The sequence below is a fragment of the Mastomys coucha genome, unplaced genomic scaffold (genome assembly GCF_008632895.1).
Source record: "Mastomys coucha isolate ucsf_1 unplaced genomic scaffold, UCSF_Mcou_1 pScaffold6, whole genome shotgun sequence".
NCBI classification, from domain to species: Eukaryota; Metazoa; Chordata; class Mammalia; order Rodentia; family Muridae; genus Mastomys; species Mastomys coucha.
Genome location: NW_022196912.1, coordinates 35404164 through 35428297, shown reverse-complemented (window position 1 = coordinate 35428297; position 24134 = coordinate 35404164). Strand labels below are relative to the sequence as shown.

The following is a 24134-nucleotide window of genomic DNA, read 5'->3' as shown; positions in this document are numbered from 1 at the left end:
CCTTGCTAAATCTGACTGGAGCCTGTCCTTCCTGTGATCCTGGGTTGTGTCAGAACTCCTCAGAGTCAAGCTGCCTCTGTGATTCTGTGGTTCTGGGATCCTGGGATCCTGGGCTTGTTAGATCGCCTGGGAGTGTGGCTTTCTCTGTGAGTTGTGGGACTGGCTGCAGAGCTTGTGCCCAAGGTCTGCTCAGAACACTAACCCAGACAGACCCGGAAGGAACAGGAGTCACTAGGCTGGCAGAGTTCCTAAGTGCCTAGTCCTGCTGGTCACAGTTACTCCCAGTGTTGGGACAGATGTTGGTTCCTGCTCACCTCTGGTCCCAGGTGTGTCAGAGCGCTTGGGATTGGAGCTTCCTCTGGGTGTTGTGGGACTGGCTGCAGAGCTTGTGTCCAAGGTCTCTGATCCTGGGTGTGTCAGCGTACCTGGCAGTGGAGCTTCCTCTGGGTCTATATATTCTTTACCACACTGAATGGGCCTTTTTCAGGAGAATGCCTTATATTTACCATAATAACTGGCAAGGAGCAAGAGGTATTTAGAACATGTATGAAAGCATACTGTACTAGTGTCACTGTAGTAATACAAGAAGTATAAACTAAGTGTAAATTAAGAAATGTCACAATTAAGGTATATTAAAAAAAAACCTCTTAGGTTTGGGTATATACAATCTAACCTTAGACCTTAATTTTTGACAACTACTCCATTAGATGGAGTTTCACAACTCCATCTTCTCTCCATTATACCTTAATTGAGAATACCATTTTGGGAAGTTATAGAACCTTTAGAGGTGGAGCCTCAGTGGAGGAATGTGACTCAGAGCAGGCATTCATAGCCTGGTTCTGCTTCCTACCTGATCTCTGCTTCCTGCTCTGTCCAGATGTGAGCAAGCAGGCTCCCATTCATGTTGTCTCAGCTATAAGCTGCTCTCACCAGTGTTTTGCTCTGTGATAAGACTGCATCCTCAAACCATCAAAACTCTTGTCAGACCAGTGTAGAGAGCTGTATCTGGTTAGGTGATTAAGGGCTCCACTAATATTGTTTGAGTGCTATATGTTCATTGGATTTGAAATCAGTCCAGAAGAAATAGGTGCCCAGGAGAGACACACTGCTGTTACAACGCAAATGATACTTGTTGCAGCATAAGCACGGGTTCATGCTGGTACAGCATGGGCTATATACTGAGAACACCACATGTTCTTAGTTCCACAGGAGAGCAGACCTGTAGTCCTAGCACTTGGGAAGTATAGGCATGAGGAACAGAAAGGAGTTTAAGATCATCCTAGAGGGTGTAGTGAGGTTGAGGCCATCCTGGGATACCTGTAACCTTGTCTTAAGAAAATAAAACAAAGCAAAACACCTGAAAAATAATAGCCATATAACCAAACACTTGGTAGCTATTTCATACATACTTCAATTCTTAATCATCTCTGAAGTTTCCCTGGCAGAAATATTGAGACAGTATAGATGTATATCAAGGAGCATACAAATATAGATGTGTGTGCCATGGGTATCCCCCATGTGTGCGATGTCTGACAATGTGCATCAGCAGGCTTATTCACTATGGACACTCAGGAGAGTGGACATCAGACTTACACTTTGGGACTCATGGATGCTTAGCTGACAGGAGGAAGAGGAAGAACAGAGAGGGCCTGGCACAACACCTAGGTAGGCAGTATACGGGCCAGGTAAAGAACTGAGTGACCTGAGAGCAAAGCTTTAGAGGGGCAGGTCCTGATGTCCCTCTAGGGACTCTGCCTGAAGCTATGGAGATCATAAACTCTGACTTCCCTGTGGGACTCTGCCAGTTAGCTGGGGAATGGAAAACCAAGCAAACAGAAGCTACACCAACTGAAGAATACCTGCTGGGAATAGAAGTTGCAATATGATCTTTATTCCTCTCTTGCTTTTTGTCAAGAAGAAAAAAATCCACTGAAGCTTCTCCCAAGAATCCTTTTTTATTCTGTCTCTGGAATGAAAAGGAATATCTTGTTCTGCTTCTGTACTCCCTAAAGTCTTTTTGAAGCTTGAAATATAAATAACCTGTATTCCAAAGACCCAACATATATTCTTTAGTATATATGGCTAGAAATTCATAGGGAAGAACATTGTCTTCTAACTGTGAGCTGGCCCCTAGGCGCACAAGACTCTGGGAGTTATTGGAAGTGGCCTATGCAGTAGCAGAGAGAGGTTGACAGGCCAGGATCCAGAGCTAAGTCTACTTGAGAGAAGCAGGGCTGAAACATTCCCTGGGGACTGGGACAGGGATTCCTGCTATGTGGAATACCAGGCACTGCAGTGTACTGTTGGCAGCACTTCCACCTGCTCTACTACACAATGTACCTGCAATGTCCAGGCACAGCATTCCAGCTAGAAAACCAACACCCTCTAACAGATTCAGTTCAGAGGCAAGGGCCTGTAACCCCCTGCATTTCCCACTCTGCCCTCTCTTGTCCACTCACGCTTCCAACATGGTACTTCCCACTCTATGGCAGTTACTACACCTATATGCAAGCTTGTCATCTCTGTAAAACTAGGATTCCCTGGTCTTAGAAGTAATTTCTTATCCCTATGACTTACTAGTGTAGGACATACTGTAATCACACAGAATAAACACATATCCCATTAGAATAAGGATTAGAATTAGGCACTGCCGCAATTATTTTCTTATTTGAAGATCTATAAGCAAAGGGGTTTTGGCAACTATACAAAGTAAGTGGCAGAGGAAACAGAGGGTCCTGCTTGCAATAATTTCTCATATTCATCAGAAGCTTATCCTGTATGCTCTCAAACCTGGGGCAAAATGGAGCTCACAATGATACATACTGTTATCTATAAGACTGACTGTATCTCATGAAGACATACAGCATCTATATGCTAAGCCAGGAATCACAGTCAAGCAGAACCTGGTTCTCTGGGCCTGGACAAGTGGTGAACATTTATATCCTGATGGCAGCAACAGAACATGCAGCCAGAATGACCACCCTATGTGGCAAGCATTACAATGGGTCAACAGAGTAGAATCCACAAGTGCTTACGAATCTCTGTTGAAACTATATACAATATATGCATACTTGAGTAATAATTTGGAAAAAGGTATTTTCTTACTCAGTACTAAGTGGGGAGTTTCCTAAACCCCTCCTCACTATTATTTTCAATGGAAACTGGCTAGCTGAGGAGAGGCCAGACAGGACTGACATGGACATCAGCTAGAACAAAGACCGCTCTAAACTCCAATGACTTGCATACCTGTTAAGTGGCTGTGGTGGTTTGAATGAGAAACTCTCTTCAGAGGTTCATATTTGAATGCCTCATTCCCAAATGGCGGAACTGTTTGGGAAGCTTTACAAAGTATGGCCCTGTTGAAGAGGTGTGTCACCAGACGTAGTCTTTGAGGTTTTAAAACCTCATACCTTGAGTTTCAGAAGAGACTTTAGACATTTAAATACTGTAGAAACTGTGAAAGATAATGGGTACTTTTTAAGTTGGACTGAATGCGTTTTGCGTTATGATATGGCCAAAACCCTATGGGTTCAAGGGAGTAGAATATAGTTGTTTAAATGGTCTCCACAGAGCCATATAATTGAATTGCTGGTCCTCAGTTGGTGAAACTGTTTTGGGAAAGATTAGGAGGTATGGCCTTGTTAGTCAAAGTATGTCACTGGGAGTGGACTTGAGGTTTCAAATCACAGTACCAAGCCTAGTATAGCTCACTCTTTTCCTCTGACTTGTAAATTAAATGTAAACTCTCAACTACTGCTCTAGCTCCATGCCTGTTTGCCTGTCTAGTGCCATGCTCCTTGTCATAATGGTCATGGATTCACCCTCTAAAACTGTAAGCAATTAAATGCTTTCTTTTATAAGCCACCTTGGTCATGGTATCTCTTCATAGCAATAGTAAAGCAACGAAAACACACGGAAAGCCATTCAGTGTAGGTAGACTAGATATCCCGGTCTTACCCATTGTCCACACTGGTACGGACTGCCCCAACAACACGTTCTAGGACCTGGAGGGGGTCACGTGACCCACAAAGCTCAGCACTGCTGCCACTGTGATAAGAAAGAGAATAATTGAGTCAGAAGAGGTGAGTTGAGCCTCAGAAATACACTTTCTCTGCTACACTCAGGTGATCCCATTGGATTATGGCATGGTGAGGTGCTCACTCACAAGTCTGAGAGTGAAGTGCTAAGGAGGGGAAACTTTGCTTCCCTTAGGAACTCATGCTCTAATTCATGTATGCATTTCTGCCACGAGAACAACACAAAAGCAGCTGAAAATTAAAATATTTTAAACATTAAATAAGTAATAATTGCAGCTTGATGTTCTTAACAAACAATTTACTCACTGTCTAAAACTCTAGCAAATTCCCAAAGTACAACACAAGAAAAAGAAATTTTACACGTTTCTAGAATATTTTCAGATTTAAACCACCTGCTAGATTCAGTTACTTTTAGGCCTTTGTCATTTTCTTTCTATGCCTAATATACTTAAAGGATACAACATACAAAGGCCATGTCCAACAATGTCCTTGGCTCTGAGAGCAAAATAGTTCACCTGTCCATGTTCCTGAGCCTTCTATAGCTGTAAGACTTACATTGACAGTGGTCAAATGTCTTCAGTACACGAACATTAGAATCAGTCTGGTCTTTCAGACTTGATCAGAACCAAGTCTCCAGTAGCAAAAGGGCCACAAAGGCACTAGTGTTTCTAGTGTCTATTTAGTGAGCTTTATCTGGTTAAGATATGGTAATTATAAACAAAAAGGTACAAAATATGGCAAATAAATATCTGTTATCACTTAAAAATGAGGGGCTCTCATAAGCAGCAGAGAAATCATAACAGACTAATAGAACAAAGCTTTATTGATGTGGAAGTTTTATTTCTAAAATGAGGTGCTGCAGCATTTTGTCTGTCTCTGCATAAAATTGCTAGGTACCTCAGAGCATTAATGTGAGAACTGTATGAGGCTGGGGTAATTAAACTGATAAAGGCTCATTTGATTTCAGTTTAGCTTCACAAACTGACATGCATTTAATCAAAAAGTTCCTCAAGAGCAATGCAGAATTACAGAGAATGCTTAAAAGGAGAATAAATTAAATACAACTAAGTCTCTTAGCCTAATTACATTACCCACAGAAAGTGCAAGATGCCTCATTATACCCTTAGCTTCACTCTCCTCCTTCCCAAGCATCTTGCTCAACGTGCTCTAATGTACCCATGTGGGACAAGAAGCGAGACCTTCTCTGCCGCCAAGCTTACACCACTCACGTCCTAAAGTAATCACCCCAGGACAGTCTATCACTAACTTCCAGTCATGACTAGAGCTCATCAAAAGAGCTGCTTGGGCTCCATTTCTCCCTGCTTCCAAGAAAGGGAATTAGATAAGGTGGAAGCTAAGCAGACACACTGAAGGCACAGGGCAATCTGCTTCACCTGCCACTTGCTCTTTCTCCTGCTTCTTGATAATGTGTAGAAGTGAAGGAGTCCAACCACGAATTGGCTTTACGGCATGTTATAAACATAATACTAATGAAGACACATACTCATGTTCTCCCTTCTCAAGACATCTTAAGTCTTAAGAGTTTGAATACTCTCAGGTTTGTAAAGTATTTGAAAATATGACATACTTCTACATGCCTAGGGATGATTTAGCTTCATAATGACTCAGCAGTAGGTACGGCTATTGGAAAAGTATTACCCTTAAGTCTTCTATAATGGGTACTTTATAGCTCACCTCAATGCAGAAATTATTTGAGTGATTGCAGTATGCACTACATCCTTGGGTGAGATGTTGACAGGACCAATGGCCACTTCTAGCAGCTGCTGAATCATCCTTAGAGGTTGGCCATCTAAACACATGGCCACAGCTTGCTCATGAAGTTTCTCTCTTTCTGATCGTGACAGATCATAGAGGTAACTGTATCTCTGTAGTATTTCCTGAAGAAAAAGAAATTATCAACACCAAAATTTTACCAGGAAATTAAATGTGTCTCTACACACAGAACATATTTAGAGGGTCCACAAACTAAATATATTCCTATAGTGAACAGCACACCAAGGCATATGAATTGACTACCAAGACCTTAGAGTCAAAATCCACCTAGATTGACAGTGAATATTTGTTTTACCACTTATTAGTACAGTTGGCTGTTGTGATTGGAAACTTCAGCCTCTGTAAAATGACAATGAGGACAAGAGGATCTTGTGAGCAGAGGGAACTGTGAACACTACAAGGGATGACATAAAAACCAGGCTGTTGGCATGGGCAGGTTAGGCACATATCAGGAGTGTGAACCGAACTGTTTCTAAAGCATAGTCACCATTACAATGTTTGGAACAATGATCATGTAATCCCAGCTGTTACGCACGTGGTATTTAATTAAACATTTGTGACAATAATCTTATAAGTACTTTTAATTAGTCCCATCTCATCAAAATAAACTGAGTGTTCAAGACTCTAATAACTGCCTAAAAGTCACACTGCCACCAAGCACAGGAGCTGAGAAGTCACTCTCCACGCAAGCTATACTGCTTCTCTGTAAGCATATCTATATGAACCAACACTACAGGAAATAACTAAGGATGTCTGCCATAGCTGGGGATCCCAGCACACCACACAAGGCCACACACACATAACCACAGGCAGCCACTGGATAACAGCACTGCTTTCTAGCTGCTGTGTTGTTTCCCTGGTAACCTCAAACATAATGCTTCATTTTTTTCAAACTTCCACATGAAATCTGAACACGTGAAAGAAGTGAAGGCTATCTACTTAATTCACACTAAACTTTAGGTTTGGAGGGCTAAAATCTAAATATGAAATTAAAGGGGCAAATTTACAGGCTGAATGTTATTTTAGCCTTTGTTATGAAAATACCTTTTTCTTTTGGGGGGTTTGGGGGATATTTTTACAAAATCTTACTTTGTAGCTCTGACTATCCTGGAAGTCCCTACGTAGACCTGACTGGCCTTGAATTTAGAGATCTGCTTGACTCAAACTCCCAAGTGCTGGGATTAAAAAGCATGTACAACTACACCTGGCTCAAAGTTTCTTAAGAAAGCAACTGTTGTTCAATTTAGGAAACAAGAGTCTCCCAGAGGAGCTGGTAAGACTGAATGGCACTTGTTCACAAAGAACAAGATGCCTTTAAATGCTAAGGTGAAATGAGCAGGTATCTTTGTTAACAGCCCCCTTGAATTCACATTCACCATGATAAGCACTGAAAGACATTTGTTACCAAGTGAAAAATGCCCATTTTATGATTTTTAACATAGTATGTACAATTGAAAAGCCAACAAAGATGTACAAATTTTTATACTAAAACATGTAAATAACTTTTACTTGAAGATTCAAATTCTACCCCAGATCTTATAGCTAGAAATTAAGGTACAGTAAATGTTGGAAAGTAATGAACATTGGCAAAGCCAGTTTGTTCCCACAGTAGCTTAGCTGCTGCTGTTCATACCATTATTCAATGGTGTTCATTAGATGGCCAAACAGACACTGAAACATAAAGTAAAACAGGCCAACTTTTGAATTCAGCTCATCATCAATTTTTAAAAAATTTCTCTAGAATGTGTTTCTACATGTATATGTGCAGCCCAGTGTACATATGAAAGTCAGAGGACAAGCTGGAGGACTTGGTTCTCTCCTACCAGGGAAGGGGTCAAACTCACATCATTGGGCCCCTTAGCAAGCACCTTTCCCTGCTGACCCAGCTCACTGGGCCCCACTACCATTTCAATGAGATATTTACACTGACAGGCAAACCAACACCCACTTCTGATCTTAAGATTGAGTGAGTAAACACAATTTAGGAAAATTAAAAGGTTGGAAGTTTCTTAGAATCCATTTGCAATGGCATTAAAGGACAGATTGATTATTATTATTATTATTATTATTATTATTATTATTATTATTATTATTATCTAAACATCATTTCCCTCATAAGCCATTTACTTAGTGATCTGTCACCCTCTCAACTATGGAAAAGAATATTCTAAAGTCCCACAACTGTAAAAATAAAAGGAATTGGTCATGGTGATGGAAGCCTGTCATTTCAACTATCAGGACATTGAGTAGGGTGATCACAAGTTCCAGGGCCACCCTGGGCCATGCAGTGATACCCTGACTCAGAACACATACACACATGCACACACACGCACGCACGCACACACACCACACACACTATTCACACAAGTACACACATACCACACATAGCACACACACACATACCACACACATTACACATACACACACGCACAAGTATACACACACACCATGCATGCACACACACATAGCACACATACACAAGCATGCACATACTACACACACACACACACACACACACACACACACACACACACACAAGTATACATACACACCATCCACACATACAGACGTTTACACACAAACAAAATAGAAACAAAAAAGAAAGGAATCCAGTGCATGGAATTAGGGGTTCTGTAAAGCAGGACTGTTGGGGGAGAAACTCTGCAAAACATAGTTCATTTAAAAATGCCATAACAGGACTAGAGAGATGGTGACCCGATGCCTCTTCTGGTGTGTCTGAAGACAGCTAAGGCATATTATATACATAAAAATCAACAAATAATTTTAAATGGGTGAACTATTAAATAAATAAATAAATAAATAAATAAATATGTCATAGTACAACCTAATATCTTATATGCTAAATTAAAAAGAGCAGAGGCTGAAGAGATGGCTCAGTGATTAAGAGCAACCAGCTGCAATCCTGGGGGATCTGGTGCTTCTAGGTAGATCACAACCAACTCCTACTCCAGTCCCCTTTTCTGGGTTCCATAGGCACTGCACACACACGGCTCACAGACACACATGAAAGCACAATACCCACACCCAATAAGTAACTAACTAACTAACTAACTAAATAAATAAATAAATGTAAAGTTCAGAAATTCTTTTTAAAAATTAAGAAGAACAAAGTTTCTGAGGACTTCATACGATTTCTGGGTTTTTAGTAGATTCCTAGTACACCGGTCATTAGACCTCACCATGGGCAAGGACTCCAAAGCCTCATGGAGGTTGTTTAGGGTACACAAGAGGCCTAGTTAAAAATCCCATAGGAACAATGGACCAACCAGGAAATTCCCATCAGTAATGATGGTATATTGGAAGGATACACCAGTAAAACAGGCTGAAATGTAAGCATAATTTAAAAATGCCATTGAAGCATGTATGGGAAACTAGCATTTCTGAATTTCTTTAAAACTTTAGAAGAAATGGCTTGGGGCCTCTATCATAATTCACTTAGAAGTAAAACACCCAGTAGCTCCCCATGGGTGAGACCACCTTGTTCAGCATGTCTCAACTTTAGAAATCTCTCCTCAGGAACTCGGCCCTGTGAAGGTTTTGTGCCCCAGTGTAGGAGAATGCCAGGGCCAATAAGTGGGAGAGGGTGGGGTGGCAGGCATGGGGAGGGGGGAGGCAACAGGGGTTTGTTTTTGTGGTTTTTGTTTGTTTCTTTGTTTTTTGGAGGGGAAACTGGGAAAGGAGAAATTTACATGTAAATAAAGAAAATATCTAACAAAAAAAAAAAGGAACATGGATGAGTTACAACAGCTTATCACCAAAAAAAAAAAGAAAAGAAATCTCTCCTCACCTGAGCACCAACCCAGTGCTCCCTCAATTCCTGCTGCAACCCTCCCTTCCCTTCTCCCCCTTCCCCCACATCTACCTTTCGTTCTTTTCAGATACCAACTTTGGCCCAAATTCATTTAGAAAGAGAAGTAAAACCAATGGATAACCAAGTGGTAAGAAGACTGAAGGACCACTTTTTGCATTTACTACCCCATCAGCACCACTGATCTAGCTGAGATCTTCATGTTCCACAAGTTCTCTGTATTTAAGATTGCAGGGTGGTGGGAGCTTTAAGAGACAGGATCCAGTGAGAGGTCAGCAGGAAATTGAAGGGGATCATGGGATTGCAGCCTTTTCTGTTCTGCCTCACTTCTTACTGATGGTGTGAGAGGTTTTATTCCATGATATGCTATCACAGGCTGTAGAGCAAAGAGGCCAACTGCCGGAAGACTGAAACCTTTAAAACTACAGCATAAATACATCTGTTGCATTAAAAAACAATCACTTCAAGTATCTCTTCCAACAGCTAAGAGATAACACAGTTACAATGTGGCTCTGAGGGAAAGGGAATAAATACGGCAATAATATCTGAGCCAGTCTTTGCCGGGTGTCCACTACATACCTGCTCACTGTTCTTCAGACTGAGGATGAAGTTGTGGCTGAGGGTTCCCAGGTGGGCAAGCGACGTCTCCAGATGAGCCAAGGCATCTGCATAGGTGGCCTGAGAACCACGACCTTCTTGGGGGTCCTCTTCTGAATTTCTTTTCCTTGGTTTCTCTATGAAATGCTTGACTGACTTAATGGCCTTTCTGGTCATCTCTTCACGTGTTTCTACTGACAGCTTTAAAAAGACATTAAAGAAAGTCAGGAAAACAAAGAGGTGCTATGTTTGACATATTAATAAGGTATTACTGGGTAGAATAAAAGTGAAACCTTAATAGATGCCAAGAAGTGGTTGGCACTTTGTAGTTTTGTTGTTGTTTTTCCTCATTTTTAGAAAACAGTGTAATAGCAGGTAATCTACTCAGTTGTTAAGACAGACTTTGAACAATGATAGCAGTCAAAGAAGGTAATACTGAACAAAGTGGAACTAGACTTCCCACGGAGTGCTGGTCAAGTGCAAAGCCAGGGACCCATTTACAGTCAGAACTGCCAGTTCTGAACATTTATTTACTATTAAGTAAAAAATCAAGACACATGAGCTGCTGGGTGTGCATGTGAGCAATCCCAGTCTGCCTGCTGATGACTACTCAAGCCCATTTTTGCTACATCCTCAAAAAGACTTAGTTTTGTTTTAAATAAAATAAATGGCCTTTAACAACATCTTAAACCTCCCTATTATTTCTTAGAATTGGTCACTGATAAACTTCTAAAAGACGGAAGCTAGAATGCAAAGCATCAGTGAGTATACAAAGAAGTAAGCGTCCCCCAACCCTAACTCCACATTACTCAGAGAGTTAGTTTCAATGTTGACAGCTGACATTTTAAGTCTATATGAATACTGATTAAAGTTACCTCGGTGGAGTTCCACTGAACTGCACTGAAGTTTTGATTTGTAATGCAGCTTCATAATATATTCTGTGGCCTCATTTCTTCCTGGGTTTTGCTACTAAACAGATGGCACAAAATAATCAGAAACCTTTAACTCAGTGGTTCTCAACCTGTGGGTCTAGACTCCCTCAGCAAACCTCTATTTCCTAAAATACTTACATTATGATTCATAAGAGTAGCAAAATTACCATTATGAAGTAACAACAAAAATAGTTCTATGGTTTGGTTCACCACAACAAGAAGGATTGTGATAAAGGTTCACATCATTAGGATGGGTGAGAACCATTGCTCTAATCAGACAGGATTAATTGTGGCTTTGACTCTTCCTCTATAGTTAATAGTGCATACCTACGCTTGCTCAACACACCTTCCCCTCCTTCACCCTGTACATGCAAAGTCTGAGAGGGTTAAGGGGGATGAAATTTGAACCCAATGCATGAAAGCAGCACATTCAAGTGGCTGAAGCAGAAAGGCTGAAACTTGACCAACCTGGCCTCCATAGTAAGACTCTGTATCAAGAGAAAAACACAAAACAAAACCCTGGAATCCACACCATGTGGGACCCAGAGCTTGTCCTAACACATACCATACAACTTCCTCCTGGCCATCTTCTGCATCCTAGGTCTGACAGAGTATCACAAAGTGCACACTGGCTGAGAGCTCTGACAACATCAGAGCTGAATAACAGGGCTGGGATTCTTTTCTCGCAATTCATTTATGCTTTTTGCCCCATAAATTTCTATTTGGGGGCACAATTTAAATTTTGGACAATTATTTGAATATGCCAGGTTGACCAATATTCTCATATGCCTATTATGTAGTTTAGAGAAGTTTTGAGAATAAACTAGCTAGAGAATAGAAAAAGAGAGGAAGTTATGGATATAGAAAGCAAAGTGGTAGGAGAAACAGTAGATCCCTGGACAGGTGGATCACTGCTATGAAAGGCTTAACTTGATAGTAACAAATGCAAGAGCACAGATTCAAGAACCAGGAAGGAAGGTAAATTCAGTTGTCTGGTAACTTGACCAAGAGTTTCAAGCTTTAGTTTTTTCATCAGCAAAATGTGAAAACTGCCATCTATCACATAAGGTCACATTAAGAATTGAAGTGAACAATCAGTATCGGGTGATACCTACAGCAGGAATTCAATTAATGAGCCTAACTTTTCATTTTACTAACTAATAAAGGCCATCTTCTCTACCCACTGGCCTTTCATATTCCCAGTGAATTACTCATGGGATTCTTTCATAATGCCCCCCTTTAAAATAAAGTCATCAAATTGCATAGCATGAAACTCAAGCTAGATACAAGCTGACCTACATCCTAGACTCCAGCCACACAGACAGTCTGGAACTCCCAGGTATCTACTTGCCCTTTTATGGCAAGAGAAATCTCTATTCAGGCTGAACAACAAACACATGCAATTAATCCAGATCTAGCTGATTCTTGAACTCCCACCATCAGTCTGGAAAGTATATGACCTACCTTCTAAAGTGTACAGTGACTTGGTTTCCCAGCACCACCCAGACAGGCCCCTCTCTCTCTACTATGGACTCTGATCCAATATGTGCTGATCACCCCGACTGTCTTCAACAGTTTAAACTCTGATCCTCACACCATACCACTATCACAAAGACATTTTCTTTTTCCTACTTTAACAGATTCTTTAAAGTGACTATTGAGAAAAAGTAGCCCTTTACTTAGTGTCAACAAACAATCGGAAGTTAATTTTCTGAGCCAGCTCTGACTGTAAGAAGAGGAAATTATTACAGAGGACAGAGGGCTTTTATCTGACCCAGCATTTGACTCAACTCATGCTTCTTACCAATTTACTTCAGACGAAGAAGTTCACCATGGAAAATTCCAGAGGATGGCTAGGAAATGCAAGCTCATCACTAAATCATACTTAGACATGATTAAATAAAATTCTACTATGATCAAGGATATAGGAATAAAGAGGAAAAATTCAAAGTATCAGAGTAAGAAATAGCAACTTCTTTACTATAACTGGTGGTCATACGATATCTTCATTTTTAAAATTACTTTTGAGTTCCATGCCATTAATACACTTTTTAAAATTTTTTTACTACTCTCTGTTCCACTAACTGCTGCTAAAATAATTAGATTTTGTGACATTAAAACAAGTAGTTAGGACAGATGACATGGCTCAAGTAAAAGAGGGTGCTTGTTGCTAAGCCAGCATTCAATACCTAGAATTCACATGGTGAGAGGAAAAAACTGAACTCCAGACACTGTCCTCTAACCTCCAGTATACACAATAACTGTAAAAACTTTTTAAAGGTAAATGGCTGAACTTTTCTATTATTGATAAAGAAATATGGATCATCTAATTTCTAGGTGCTTCATAAAAATGAGATAAAAGCATGAACTAGGCTCATAAAGAAGACATGTATGACTGGGATGTATGGAGGAGCAAAAGTTCAAGTGTCATGACATCAGCACATTACTCTGGATCTGCCTTTGAAATACACCAGTCTCTAAGGACTGTCCATCTTCATTGTCAGCTCACTGTTCTCAGACACCATTACCTCTCCTGGAGAGTGTTGCCATGGTAATAACTTGTCCCCTAATGTGACAGGTGGCATGCTTGGCAGACACCAGCACTCCTTCTATCACACTGCACTTGTCAGCTTCCTTGCAGGAGGGAACAGCCCCATTCTAGCCAATGAGATCTGACTAGAAGTGACATGTGCCATTTTGAAGGATGGCAAGGAAAATCCCATGGATCATCCTTATCTATTCTTTTCCATCTCAGCCACAGGAGTATGTAGAGTTCATGTGGTACTGATGCAAAATGGTAGGGCTCCCACCAGCACAGATCCTAAGTGCTTTGTGGTATAGATCCCTTATTCCATTTGAACAATGAGATACCACTAATCTTTTGCATAGTTAAGCCACTATGAGTTCAGCCATTTCTGAGAAACAACAGGTGCTAAGAGAATACCATAGCTGTTTTTGGTTATTAGATCAGACACTGAAAAACTGTATCTATATTATGCTTTCATCAAATGTTGGTGGTTCTCACCTGGGGTGCAGATCCTATACAATATATACATATGGCATATCCTATGCCATATATATGTGTGTGCATGTGTGTCTATCACATACTATATCCATATAGCAAATCATACACCATTTACACAGATAGTATATTATAACCATATATCCTTATATTATATCATATACAATACATCCACATACTATAACATATATCATTTATCCATATAGTATATCATACACAATTTCTATATAATATTTGTATACTTTTTATCCATATCATGTACCATTTATCCATATAGTATATTATATATCTATATAGATATTGTATTATCATATACCACATATTAATTTAGTATAGCATATGCTATTTATTGATATAGCATATCACATACTAATGAATGTGAAGCTCTAGAGGAAGTAACATCAACATTAGTAGTATGTGCTGGATATTATAGGATATTATGGTCAAACAATATAAGAGATTAGTTTACCAAACTATTATCTAGATTGTATGTAGTAACCAAATAGGGTAGAGAAATAGCACAGAAATTTGGGGCTTGATATGGTTAAACAATTGCTATTTAGATACCAGTTGTAGAAGGCATGATTGAGAAATGCATAGATAGCAAATGCCAGGTAAAACCCTCAGAAGATTAAAATGCTTCAGGGGAAGATAAAGCAAGAGTGTAACTCCTATAAATTCTCTCAGTTGGATAAAATGGCTCAGGGCAGAGATCCAATTAATGATGTGGACCTCCACAAAAATGTGATAGCTCTAAGGCAGCCCTTTTTAAATTGAGAGAGACAATGAATGGAGGTAATATATCAAAGACCTATAACATAGGAGAAAATGTCTCAAAACAAATGAGCAGACAGAAGATTCCAAGGGTGCAGTTATGTGCACATGTTGCTAACAGATAGCAGATCTACACAAATTGGGCTAGCTTCTGAGATGGCAGCACATGCAACAGCCCCGGCTTAGATGCTTGTGAACTCCTGAACTAACACTTGAGGCTTTGACCTTCTCCAACAGACTGAGGTGGCTGGGCATGCATTTAAGGACTCAGGCTTCCCACAGCACTCCGCAGGGTACTGTGGAGTGAGACAGGAAGGCCTTCACTCAAGCGGAAGGAGGGATGGGGCTCAGAGAGTCAAAGAAGAAGGTGGTTCCCAGAAAGCAGGTCTGGATTAATTTAGGCCTACCTCCCACTTCAGATAGGGAGCCTCCAACCCCACAGGCCAGAATATCAAACTGCCAAGCCGCATCTACTAGCTGTTCAGGTGGGGGATGGGACAACAAGGCAGAGGTTTCTGGTCTAGTTCTGACTGGGTGGGAAATGTGGCCCACTGGAAAATGGCTTGACTTTGAACTCCATGGGGTGGCTAGGGGATGGTGAGCCGTGTTTAGTAAGAAGAAGACTGTTTGGGGGAAGCCCACCTGCTTGTCACACCACTGGAGTGAGGCAGGCCCATTAAACAGGAGAGAAGATCATGCAGCTGCAAGCTAAAACAATACACTGAATTTTCATGATCCTTCCTGTCCTTGCAAGGTGCCGAAGAAGACTAAATCTTGGTGTAACTGAGGGAAACTTGTTTTGTTGGGCCCCTGTGGTCTTGGGGTTCACCTGTGACTCCAACATTACCTGCAGAGCAGTAACTTGTCTGGATATGTATTTGTGTATATAAGCATGCACATAAACACATATATAGTGAGCAGAGGTTAACATCGAGTGTCTTTCTGTTATTCGCCACCTTAGTCTTTAAGACAGGTTTCTCACTCAACCTGGAGCTCACTCACTGATTCAAGTTGACTGGCTCACCAGTGTGTGCCAGGGAGCTCCCGTTTCTTCCTCTCTGGCACTGGTACCACAAAACCAGCTCACCAGACTGTGAGGGGATGGTGCTCAGGTGTGGGATCCCTGCAAATGCTACAGCCAGTAGAGTAGTGATCCAAATGAGGCAAAAGGAAATCCATTTCAACACTACTTAGTTACCTACTGTCGGGTCAAACTTTGAGAATCTGACTTTGAGCAATATATTTTTAACATATTTAAACACAGTACAACTTTGGGAGAGAAGTTTCCTCATGACAATTATTACAACAAAGCTTAAGGAGTACTACATTGTAACTCCTTTGCAAAGTACATGTCTTTTGCAAAGTCCCTTTGTCCTTTTCCATAAGAAGTGATTCTGCTGACTGAGAAACAATGCTCAGGAGTTTGTGAAGAATCTGGGACAAACAAAATAGTCTGAGTGATTCCAGTAAGTCCTGGATCTATGGAAAGCAGAAGATCACCAGATCATTAACTACATCCAATTTCAACTTTCTGGAAAGAACAGGTGTTAATTCCTTCTGTTAAAGAGAAAAGCCCATGTGTTTAACATTTCTGGTTTCCCTAATCTGTGAGCAGGAGGACCTTGTGCTCTCTACACTTGGATCCTCACATCCATGCGGGAGAGCACATTCTAAGTGAGCCACCTTCCCAGCCCTAGAGTAGTGATAGTTGAAAAACACAAATCTGATAATGTCAGCCCCTGCCCATATCTATTTAATGACTTCCCAGTTCTCCAAGAACAAATCGGGCCCTGCCCCATGTGCTTCACTAGTTCTCTCCAATCGATTTTCTTGCTGTTCAGATACTGTCTTGGGAATCCTCACAACTTGACAGAAATGTCACCTCATCGGTGGCTTTCCACAACCAGTCTGCAAGAGGATCCCCTCCTCCTTTTTCTTCTCTCTGCATTATCTTTTTGTTAAAATAACTTATTTGGCTGTTGATTATTTATTGACTATCACTTAATCCCAAATTGTAAAGTGGTGGCTCAAATACTACAAATGTCTTTTGGTCAAGTGCATGTCACAATGAGAACATTTTAAGATCAGAACTATCAAAATACAACTGCAGCAAGAGAAAGCTAAAGCTGTGTGTGCAAACATTCAATTGCCTAGATTGGGAAAGGGAAAGTGACTTTGGTCACAGAGGCCATACATATTATTTGTTTGGTTTTTCAAATGTCTAAAGAGATAGAGAGTCTAGTTTTAACTAATAGTCTATATAAAACCCATCCACAGACTAAGCTGGTTGCATGGGGCAAGGTTTGTGAACCCTAAACTCACAACACTAAAGAGCTATAGCTGGAAAGATAAACTGGGGATAAAGTAAAACAACTTCCAAAGCCAAGCTTGCTGAGGAACTGGGTCAGCAAGCCAGACACAATCACATGAACATGTCCTATTGTCCTGTTACACTTCCATGTAAACACACAACATAGGAGAAACTTATTTAGAACAAAAGTAGAAATTCCAGTTATCCAGAGAAATAAACTTCATTCATTCTCTGACCTCCTTCTTGTCCTTCCACAATCAGTTTAGAAACTCAGCTCTAGGCATCTTCCTGACTCATGATATCATCTTCAAGCTCACCAACCCCCATTATGTCATAGTCAATGCAAGTCCATTGGCATTTCATATTTACTGCAATTAAGCAACATTCTAACCGTTTAACTTTAAGTTTGTATCCCTACATGGTAGAAAGACAAGAAGTGCAGTGAAACTGCTCAACAGCTATAGTAAATAAGCAGAAGAACAAAGGAGCTCTAAAAGGTGCAATTAAACACCATGCTGTCAGCATCACCCCAAATGCTCACCGTGCAGTATGCTCGAGAGGCTGCAAGATTCTGCACCATATCCCACTCCTCCAAGGAGACAAGAACTACAAAAGAACAACTTAAAGGATATGACACAATTACACAAACTAGGCTAAAAAATATGCCACGGGGACAGTAACAGGCCAGAGGGATCAAGAGTACAAGGACGGCAAACTGGCAACATTCCATTTATTCACCAGATAGACATTTTCCATGACACAGTGTGCCTTTGTCTCAGACAGGGTGCTGGTGAAATACAAAATTAGATCAAGCCCTTGCCCCTGGCTATGTCACAATCTGGGTAGAAACATGAAGAAGTAAAGACACCATAAAGAAGTGTGGCCACTACCTAACTAGGGCAGCAGCTACAGGAGGCTTTAGAAGGCACTCTGTCTACAATAGAAGCAGGCACAAGCAAGTTCAGGAAAGAGATGCAGACAGACATTCCTATGGAGAGCCTGAAGAGTAAGTGGGAATTCATGCAGGAAAGGAGAGTCTGAAGAAGCCACCAATCAGCAGCAGGCAGGAGGCTGCAAATTCAGCCCCTTGGCTGGAATGCAGGCTGCAACAAAGGCATGCCAGAGCAGGTGGGGCGGGGAGAGGCAGGGGGGCACTGCCAGAGCCCCCAGTATCAGGCTAAAAACACTGGAAAAAGATCTTTAATTCCTGGGAAGGGGAGAAAGGAGCTCTGACGACGGGAAAATGACACAGCATCTATTGGAGTTTTCAGGAAATGCTTTGATTCAAAATTCACAAGGATAGGTACCGTAAGACTGAGAAACCCTTCCAAGACGACATGCTTTAAAAAATAAGCATGGCTTGCTTTTGCACAAAACGCTGACATTAGGGAAATGGAAGAGGTTTAAGAAAACCCAGTTGCTTCATATGAGTGGAAAACTAGGCTCTGAGGTTCCCACTGCTCCCAGCAACAATATAACATACTAGGAAAGCCAACAGGAAAATGTACTTTACTCATATACTCTCAGCATCAGTGAATTGAAATTGAATACAATTTATTAAACTACCATTGGATAGACAGTCTTTCTTTTTATGCTCCCATTTATGAGCCCACTCTCTTTACCTCTCTCCTTCCTCCACTTTCATGTTTAACACTAACAGTAAGTGACCATGCACTAAGCCTGGCCTTGGCACCGGGGATGCAAGTGCAGTCTAAGACATCTACCTTTGATGAACATGCATGCTAATGGAAAAAACAAGATTAAATATTTAGAAAATGTACTGGAATATAAATGAAGTGTGCAGATAGTAAAGGAAAAAGCCTGCCTTAGGAAAACAGAAGTCTATAAAAAGGAGGCAACGGCTGACCTTCGACATGATGGAGGCCAAGAGCTCAGGGGGAGCAAAGAGAAGGGTTGACTTTTGGGTAGAGAAACAGCTTTAAAAATTAAACAAAGGCTAGTATAAAAGAGAGTGGTCTATGGTCATAACTCCTGCTCTTTTACTGAGCTCTAAAACACCTCAGGGATATAATACACTCTCAACAGAAAGAGTGGCTCACTATTGAAGGAGACTCCTGGGTGCAGAAATGCATGCAGAGCAGCAGCTGGCAGCACAGTTGAAGAAAATGGAGGAATCGGTTATGAAAAATATCAAAAATAGCTCAAAGTTTGATCCTCATAGTTAAACACCATTCCTCTACCAATCTCGATCCCACACAATCCTAGAAAATCTCTTGCCAGTGTAAAATGTGTGTGTGTGTGTGTGTATGTGTGTGTGCACACACGCACACGCACTTAGCCAATGGAACAGATTCAAGGGATAGCTAAAGCTACCACAGAGGCAATGCTGAACAACCAATACCTTCTACTTAGGTCAGTGGTCTTCAAACTAGAGAACATGTGTTCTTAGCACATACATTTATGACATAGTTATTAATGATTTGATGTGATAATCTAGCAATAAGTAATAATCACCCAAGGACTCACAAACTAATATTTAATCTCCATCCACCTCCTAAAAATATAAACTTGGAATATCAATTTGCTTTCATGTTATTTAACATCAAAAACTTAGCTTACCTCTTATCAAATAAATACACTAACTAAAGTAGTAACTCAACACAGATTTTAAAGACAATATTAGAAGCTGATGGTCTTAGGAATTTCTACAAATTAATTTTGGTGGACAAAGTCATTTCTCACATAGAAAGCAGACTTTTAAGTATCAACATGCTGCATTATGATTAAACCATATGGAAGTGAAAACTGCAAAACTCTTAGCACAAAATGACTATCTAAGAGACCAAATTCTAGCATGGCTTCTGAAGTTTAAGACGATCTCTCCCAAGGAGGGCCCTTTAAAAGGTCTACTGACAAGCTCAAAGCTTCCAGGGCAACGTACTGTTGTTATGCCAGCACCATGAGCACATGATAGCTCACGGAACCCTCAAATCTCAACAGCAGTTGCTTACATTGTGCAGTTAGAGCCCCTGGCCACCCTGCAGTGCAGGTGTGCTAGTACCCAGACCCTTCTCAGGGAACATGTTGCTTCTTCGAAACACTCAAGGAGGCAGCTCTCACTCGCTGGCAGCTCTCAGGGGAAGGGGCACAGTCTGATATTGCTGGCTGCACTTCTGTCATAAATACAAGAAGCTTGTTTCCAACTGGCAAACCCAGAAAGTATCCTTTGTCCAATATCCTTCAGAACCTTTCCTTCAGCCAAGAGCAGCATTTGTAAACTCTTCTAACTGTTGTTTGGGGTTCAGTTTACTCTGCAGTCTCCCCACTTGTTAATTATTATTAAGTAGGGATCTATCTTTCCCCCTTTACCCAGCCTCCAGCATCATTTCACTCTGAGGAATCGAACATTCTGAGAAGAGGAAGGGCTTTCTGTTCTCACAGACTGCCAAAGAGGCATTTGACCTTGTTGTTTAAAGGGAAAGGGAGATCCCAAACTTTGTTTGCTATACTGAACAATAGTTTCAGTGGAGAAGTAATTAACTACAATATGCTGGAATTGTGTCCTCCTTTGCAATCAGTTCTAATGAGGATAAAAAATTTAAATATGAGAGGTAAGCAAGCAGTCTTAGGATCTCTTAGGTCCACCGAACACAGGGTTCAGGGTTCCATTGCTCTTATGTGTTGTTACCTGGTACTGAAATGAGCTAAGCCTGACTTCAGAAACATCTATTCCTAGGCACGCTGAGTATTATGCCTGGGTGGGAAAGATATTGGCAAAATTTAAGGAAACCCTATATTTGCTATGAGCTTCTCCAGGATAATTTTATTAGTAATAGAAGTGGGTGAACCACTACAGAAAGCTCTGGGGACAAATGACTCAACTGATTCACCAGTGGCTAATGTGAGAGATGAGAGGAGCCATTCTATGACTTGAGGAAAGTCTAGATGGGGTAGGTGGGGCTGAAGGAAGAAGGAAACTGGACTTCAAATATGCAAAAGGACTGAAGGAAACCTTATGCTAATTCCTGAGGAAAGTTTTGTAACTCAAGCAGTTGCCCATTGAGTCAACAGCTTCAAATATTTTGTTCAATACCCAGAACAAGAAAGACTATATATCAAAATTCAATTAAAGAACCTACATATATTCAGAAACGCATACATATATTCAAAACAAATAAAGCTTTGATGAAGCATAAAACCCCTACTAGGATGAAAGGCAATCTGATAATTCTTGCTCTAATCTACAAAGCCTTAAACTAATTACAAGATCCACTAATGCATTATAATGTATAATTTAAAAATACCTATAGCCTGGATCTGATGTTAGAATAACTAATAGGAGACAGCAAAACTGGGGCAACAGAGGAGACAGCAGGTCACCTCAGCTGTCTTTAACTGCATTGACTCTTAAAAAGCAATCACTTTTGGCTCTGCCCCAAGTCAAACACCTCATCTCCTGTATGCTGCTACCAAATACTACATGTGGCTTTAGCCATAGAATTGTAGGCCATCAGAGCAAGATTAGAGCTGAGTCTCCATGCTCAGCACAGCAAGTTAGGCACTGATCTTAAATCTCTCTCTCTCTCTCTCTCTCTCTCTCTCTCTCTCCCCTTCCCCTCTCCTTCTCCCTCCTCCCCAGTATATCTATAAGCTTATCCTGAAGCCATGTGGAGCTGACTCAGTGCTATTACTGGTAGATTGGCAGAGGCAATTCATCCAGACTTGATATAATCAGCACCTAGCAAGCCAGGGAATGGAGGAGATGGTCCATGGTCTAGGATGACAGTCAGAATAGTGGGAACTTTCTGCTTACTCTGTGTGTGTGTGTGTGTGTGTGTGTGTGTGTGTGTGTTGATCCTCTCACTATATCTCTATATTGACATGAATTACAAAGCAACCTCACTGCTGGGAAATAGCATCCTGGGAGTATACCAGTAAAAAGCCTTCTGATGAAGCTAACATCACATATAGCAGAAGAAAGACGAGAGGGTCCCTGGCAGCACATGCTGCTGAGACAGCCTACCACACAGTCCTCCACATCTCTGGTCACATAAGCCCTTTTCTCATCAATTAGAGGCTAATTTGAACTGGATGTTTACTTACATGTGAAAACATTCTAAAATTGGCATGCATTCACATAGTAGTGATAAGGCTCCATTACATATGTGGGAGAAATTTATATCAGTAAGGAAACTTTACCAAGGTTGATCACGGATGAGAATTATGGTCAGCTGCTTCTGACCTTGATTCCCTATTCTGCTATTGAGAACTATGGCATATCTCACACTTACCCAGTCAGTTCAAGTCACCAGACTTTGGGGCTACAATGTTCACTATGAAACTTCCTGGGTATATCTGGGTCCACAGAGATTTAAACTGATTTGCTCTGTCCTCAGGAAAATGTATAATACCTGCCATGACAAAGCACTGATCCTTTAGGCTTTTCCTTAAATATGGTATGGAAAACCCCTCATCAGGTAAACTGGACATAAGTGGCTTCACTGTGATTAAGGAGCTATGCTCAATGATGCAGCCAACAGGGTTAGCTTGACAGTACCAGTTCTCAAAAAGTAGTTACAACACAAAGCCATGACACAGGTCTGTACCAGAGTCACAACCACAGATGCTGAGCCCCTCCCACTTGTGCTATCAAATGCTGGGACAGCCTTCACATTGGGAGTGTCCTGGTCTCCAGGCTGGTGCCATCTGTTCCATTCGCCAATCAGCAGAGTATTATTCCAAGTGAGAATCCAGCAGTATCTGCCCTAATGCATATTTGTAGCTGATCCATCTCCAGGGCACACCTGCAGTGTATCTGTATCCATCTATCTCTAGTCAACCGAAAGGACCCTGATATTCTAGATGTGTCTGGAATACACCTGTTGAAGTCTCTCCTGCTGCAGGACTCATGACAAGCACACTCAAAGACAGACTCAGGAGCAATGCCTCAGGAGGCATAGCACTGAACATAAGTGCTGAATAGTACATGCTGAAGAATGATGAAGCCTGCCAAGGAAAGGCACAATTTAGAGGGCAGTCTTTCCAAACCTCTTGTCCCTCACTGCTCCTTTTCATGTTAAATATGCTTTAATATCAGCTATGCATTATTCTGAGGTTTATTTAGTCTTCTGTCCTCTCAAGGATTTACACCCCTATGAATATAAAGCCTCTAAGCCTCGTGAGAAGGGGGATGCTGCTCCCTCCCAGCTTATTAAAAAAGAGAATGCTGGGCTATAGAGACACCACAAACCTGGCATCCTTCCTGCTCTGCTTTGGGGGTAGGAGGCATTGTCATTCATGACTGTATGGTGCACATGAACGCTGATCAAATTTCAATTTCTTACTCAATTATCACCTTAGTCAACTTGAAATAATCTCCCAAGCAAAAGAAGAGAATGGGTTTTCAGCTTACTAGTTAGGCCAGTAATCATGATCACCCCAGATGCAGTTTTGCAGCCAAATAGGCAGACAAAAGGAAGAACACCATGTAAGACTTTGAGGCAGACATGGGCCCAAGTCCTCAGCTGTCACATCTATAAGTTAGTTAACTGTTCTGGACTTCTTTTTCTTGCATCTGTTAAGATGGCAGGGGAACTCTACAGCAATTCACTCTTATAGCACCTGTCCCTGAAGAGAGAAATGGAGGAGACATTTCTCTTCACTATTTTGGTGCAGTATGGATAGCTAGGGGCATTGTTCCTGCTGTTACATTCACAGACTTGGGAGGTCACTTCCTTTTGGAGGTGAGGGTGGTGGTGGTCATTTACTGAAAATAGGTTTTTTTTTTTCATCACAAAGTCAGTCCTAATTACAGTTTCCCTTTCCTCTGTTCCTCTCAGTTCTTCCCCAGCTTCAGATTCAGACCCAGAGACCCACA

At 41.1% G+C, this 24134-nt stretch overlaps 1 protein-coding gene across 5 annotated transcripts in view; it reads right to left on the bottom strand.

Moving 5' to 3' along the window:
* The window catches only part of Nbas (NBAS subunit of NRZ tethering complex), a 386817-nt gene that overhangs the window by 138338 nt on the left and 224345 nt on the right, over positions 1 to 24134 (bottom strand). For all 5 annotated transcript variants that reach the window (XR_004114347.1, XM_031356464.1, XM_031356465.1 and 2 more), the window contains exons 45-47: positions 10240 to 10458; positions 5733 to 5935; positions 3958 to 4047 (exon numbers count right to left, since the gene is read on the bottom strand). Coding sequence is in view for 4 of the 5 variants with exons in the window: in XM_031356464.1 (XP_031212324.1) it covers positions 3958 to 4047; positions 5733 to 5935; positions 10240 to 10458 (512 nt within the window). In the remaining variant the exon portion in view is untranslated. The remainder of the gene's footprint in view (positions 1 to 3957; positions 4048 to 5732; positions 5936 to 10239; positions 10459 to 24134) is intronic.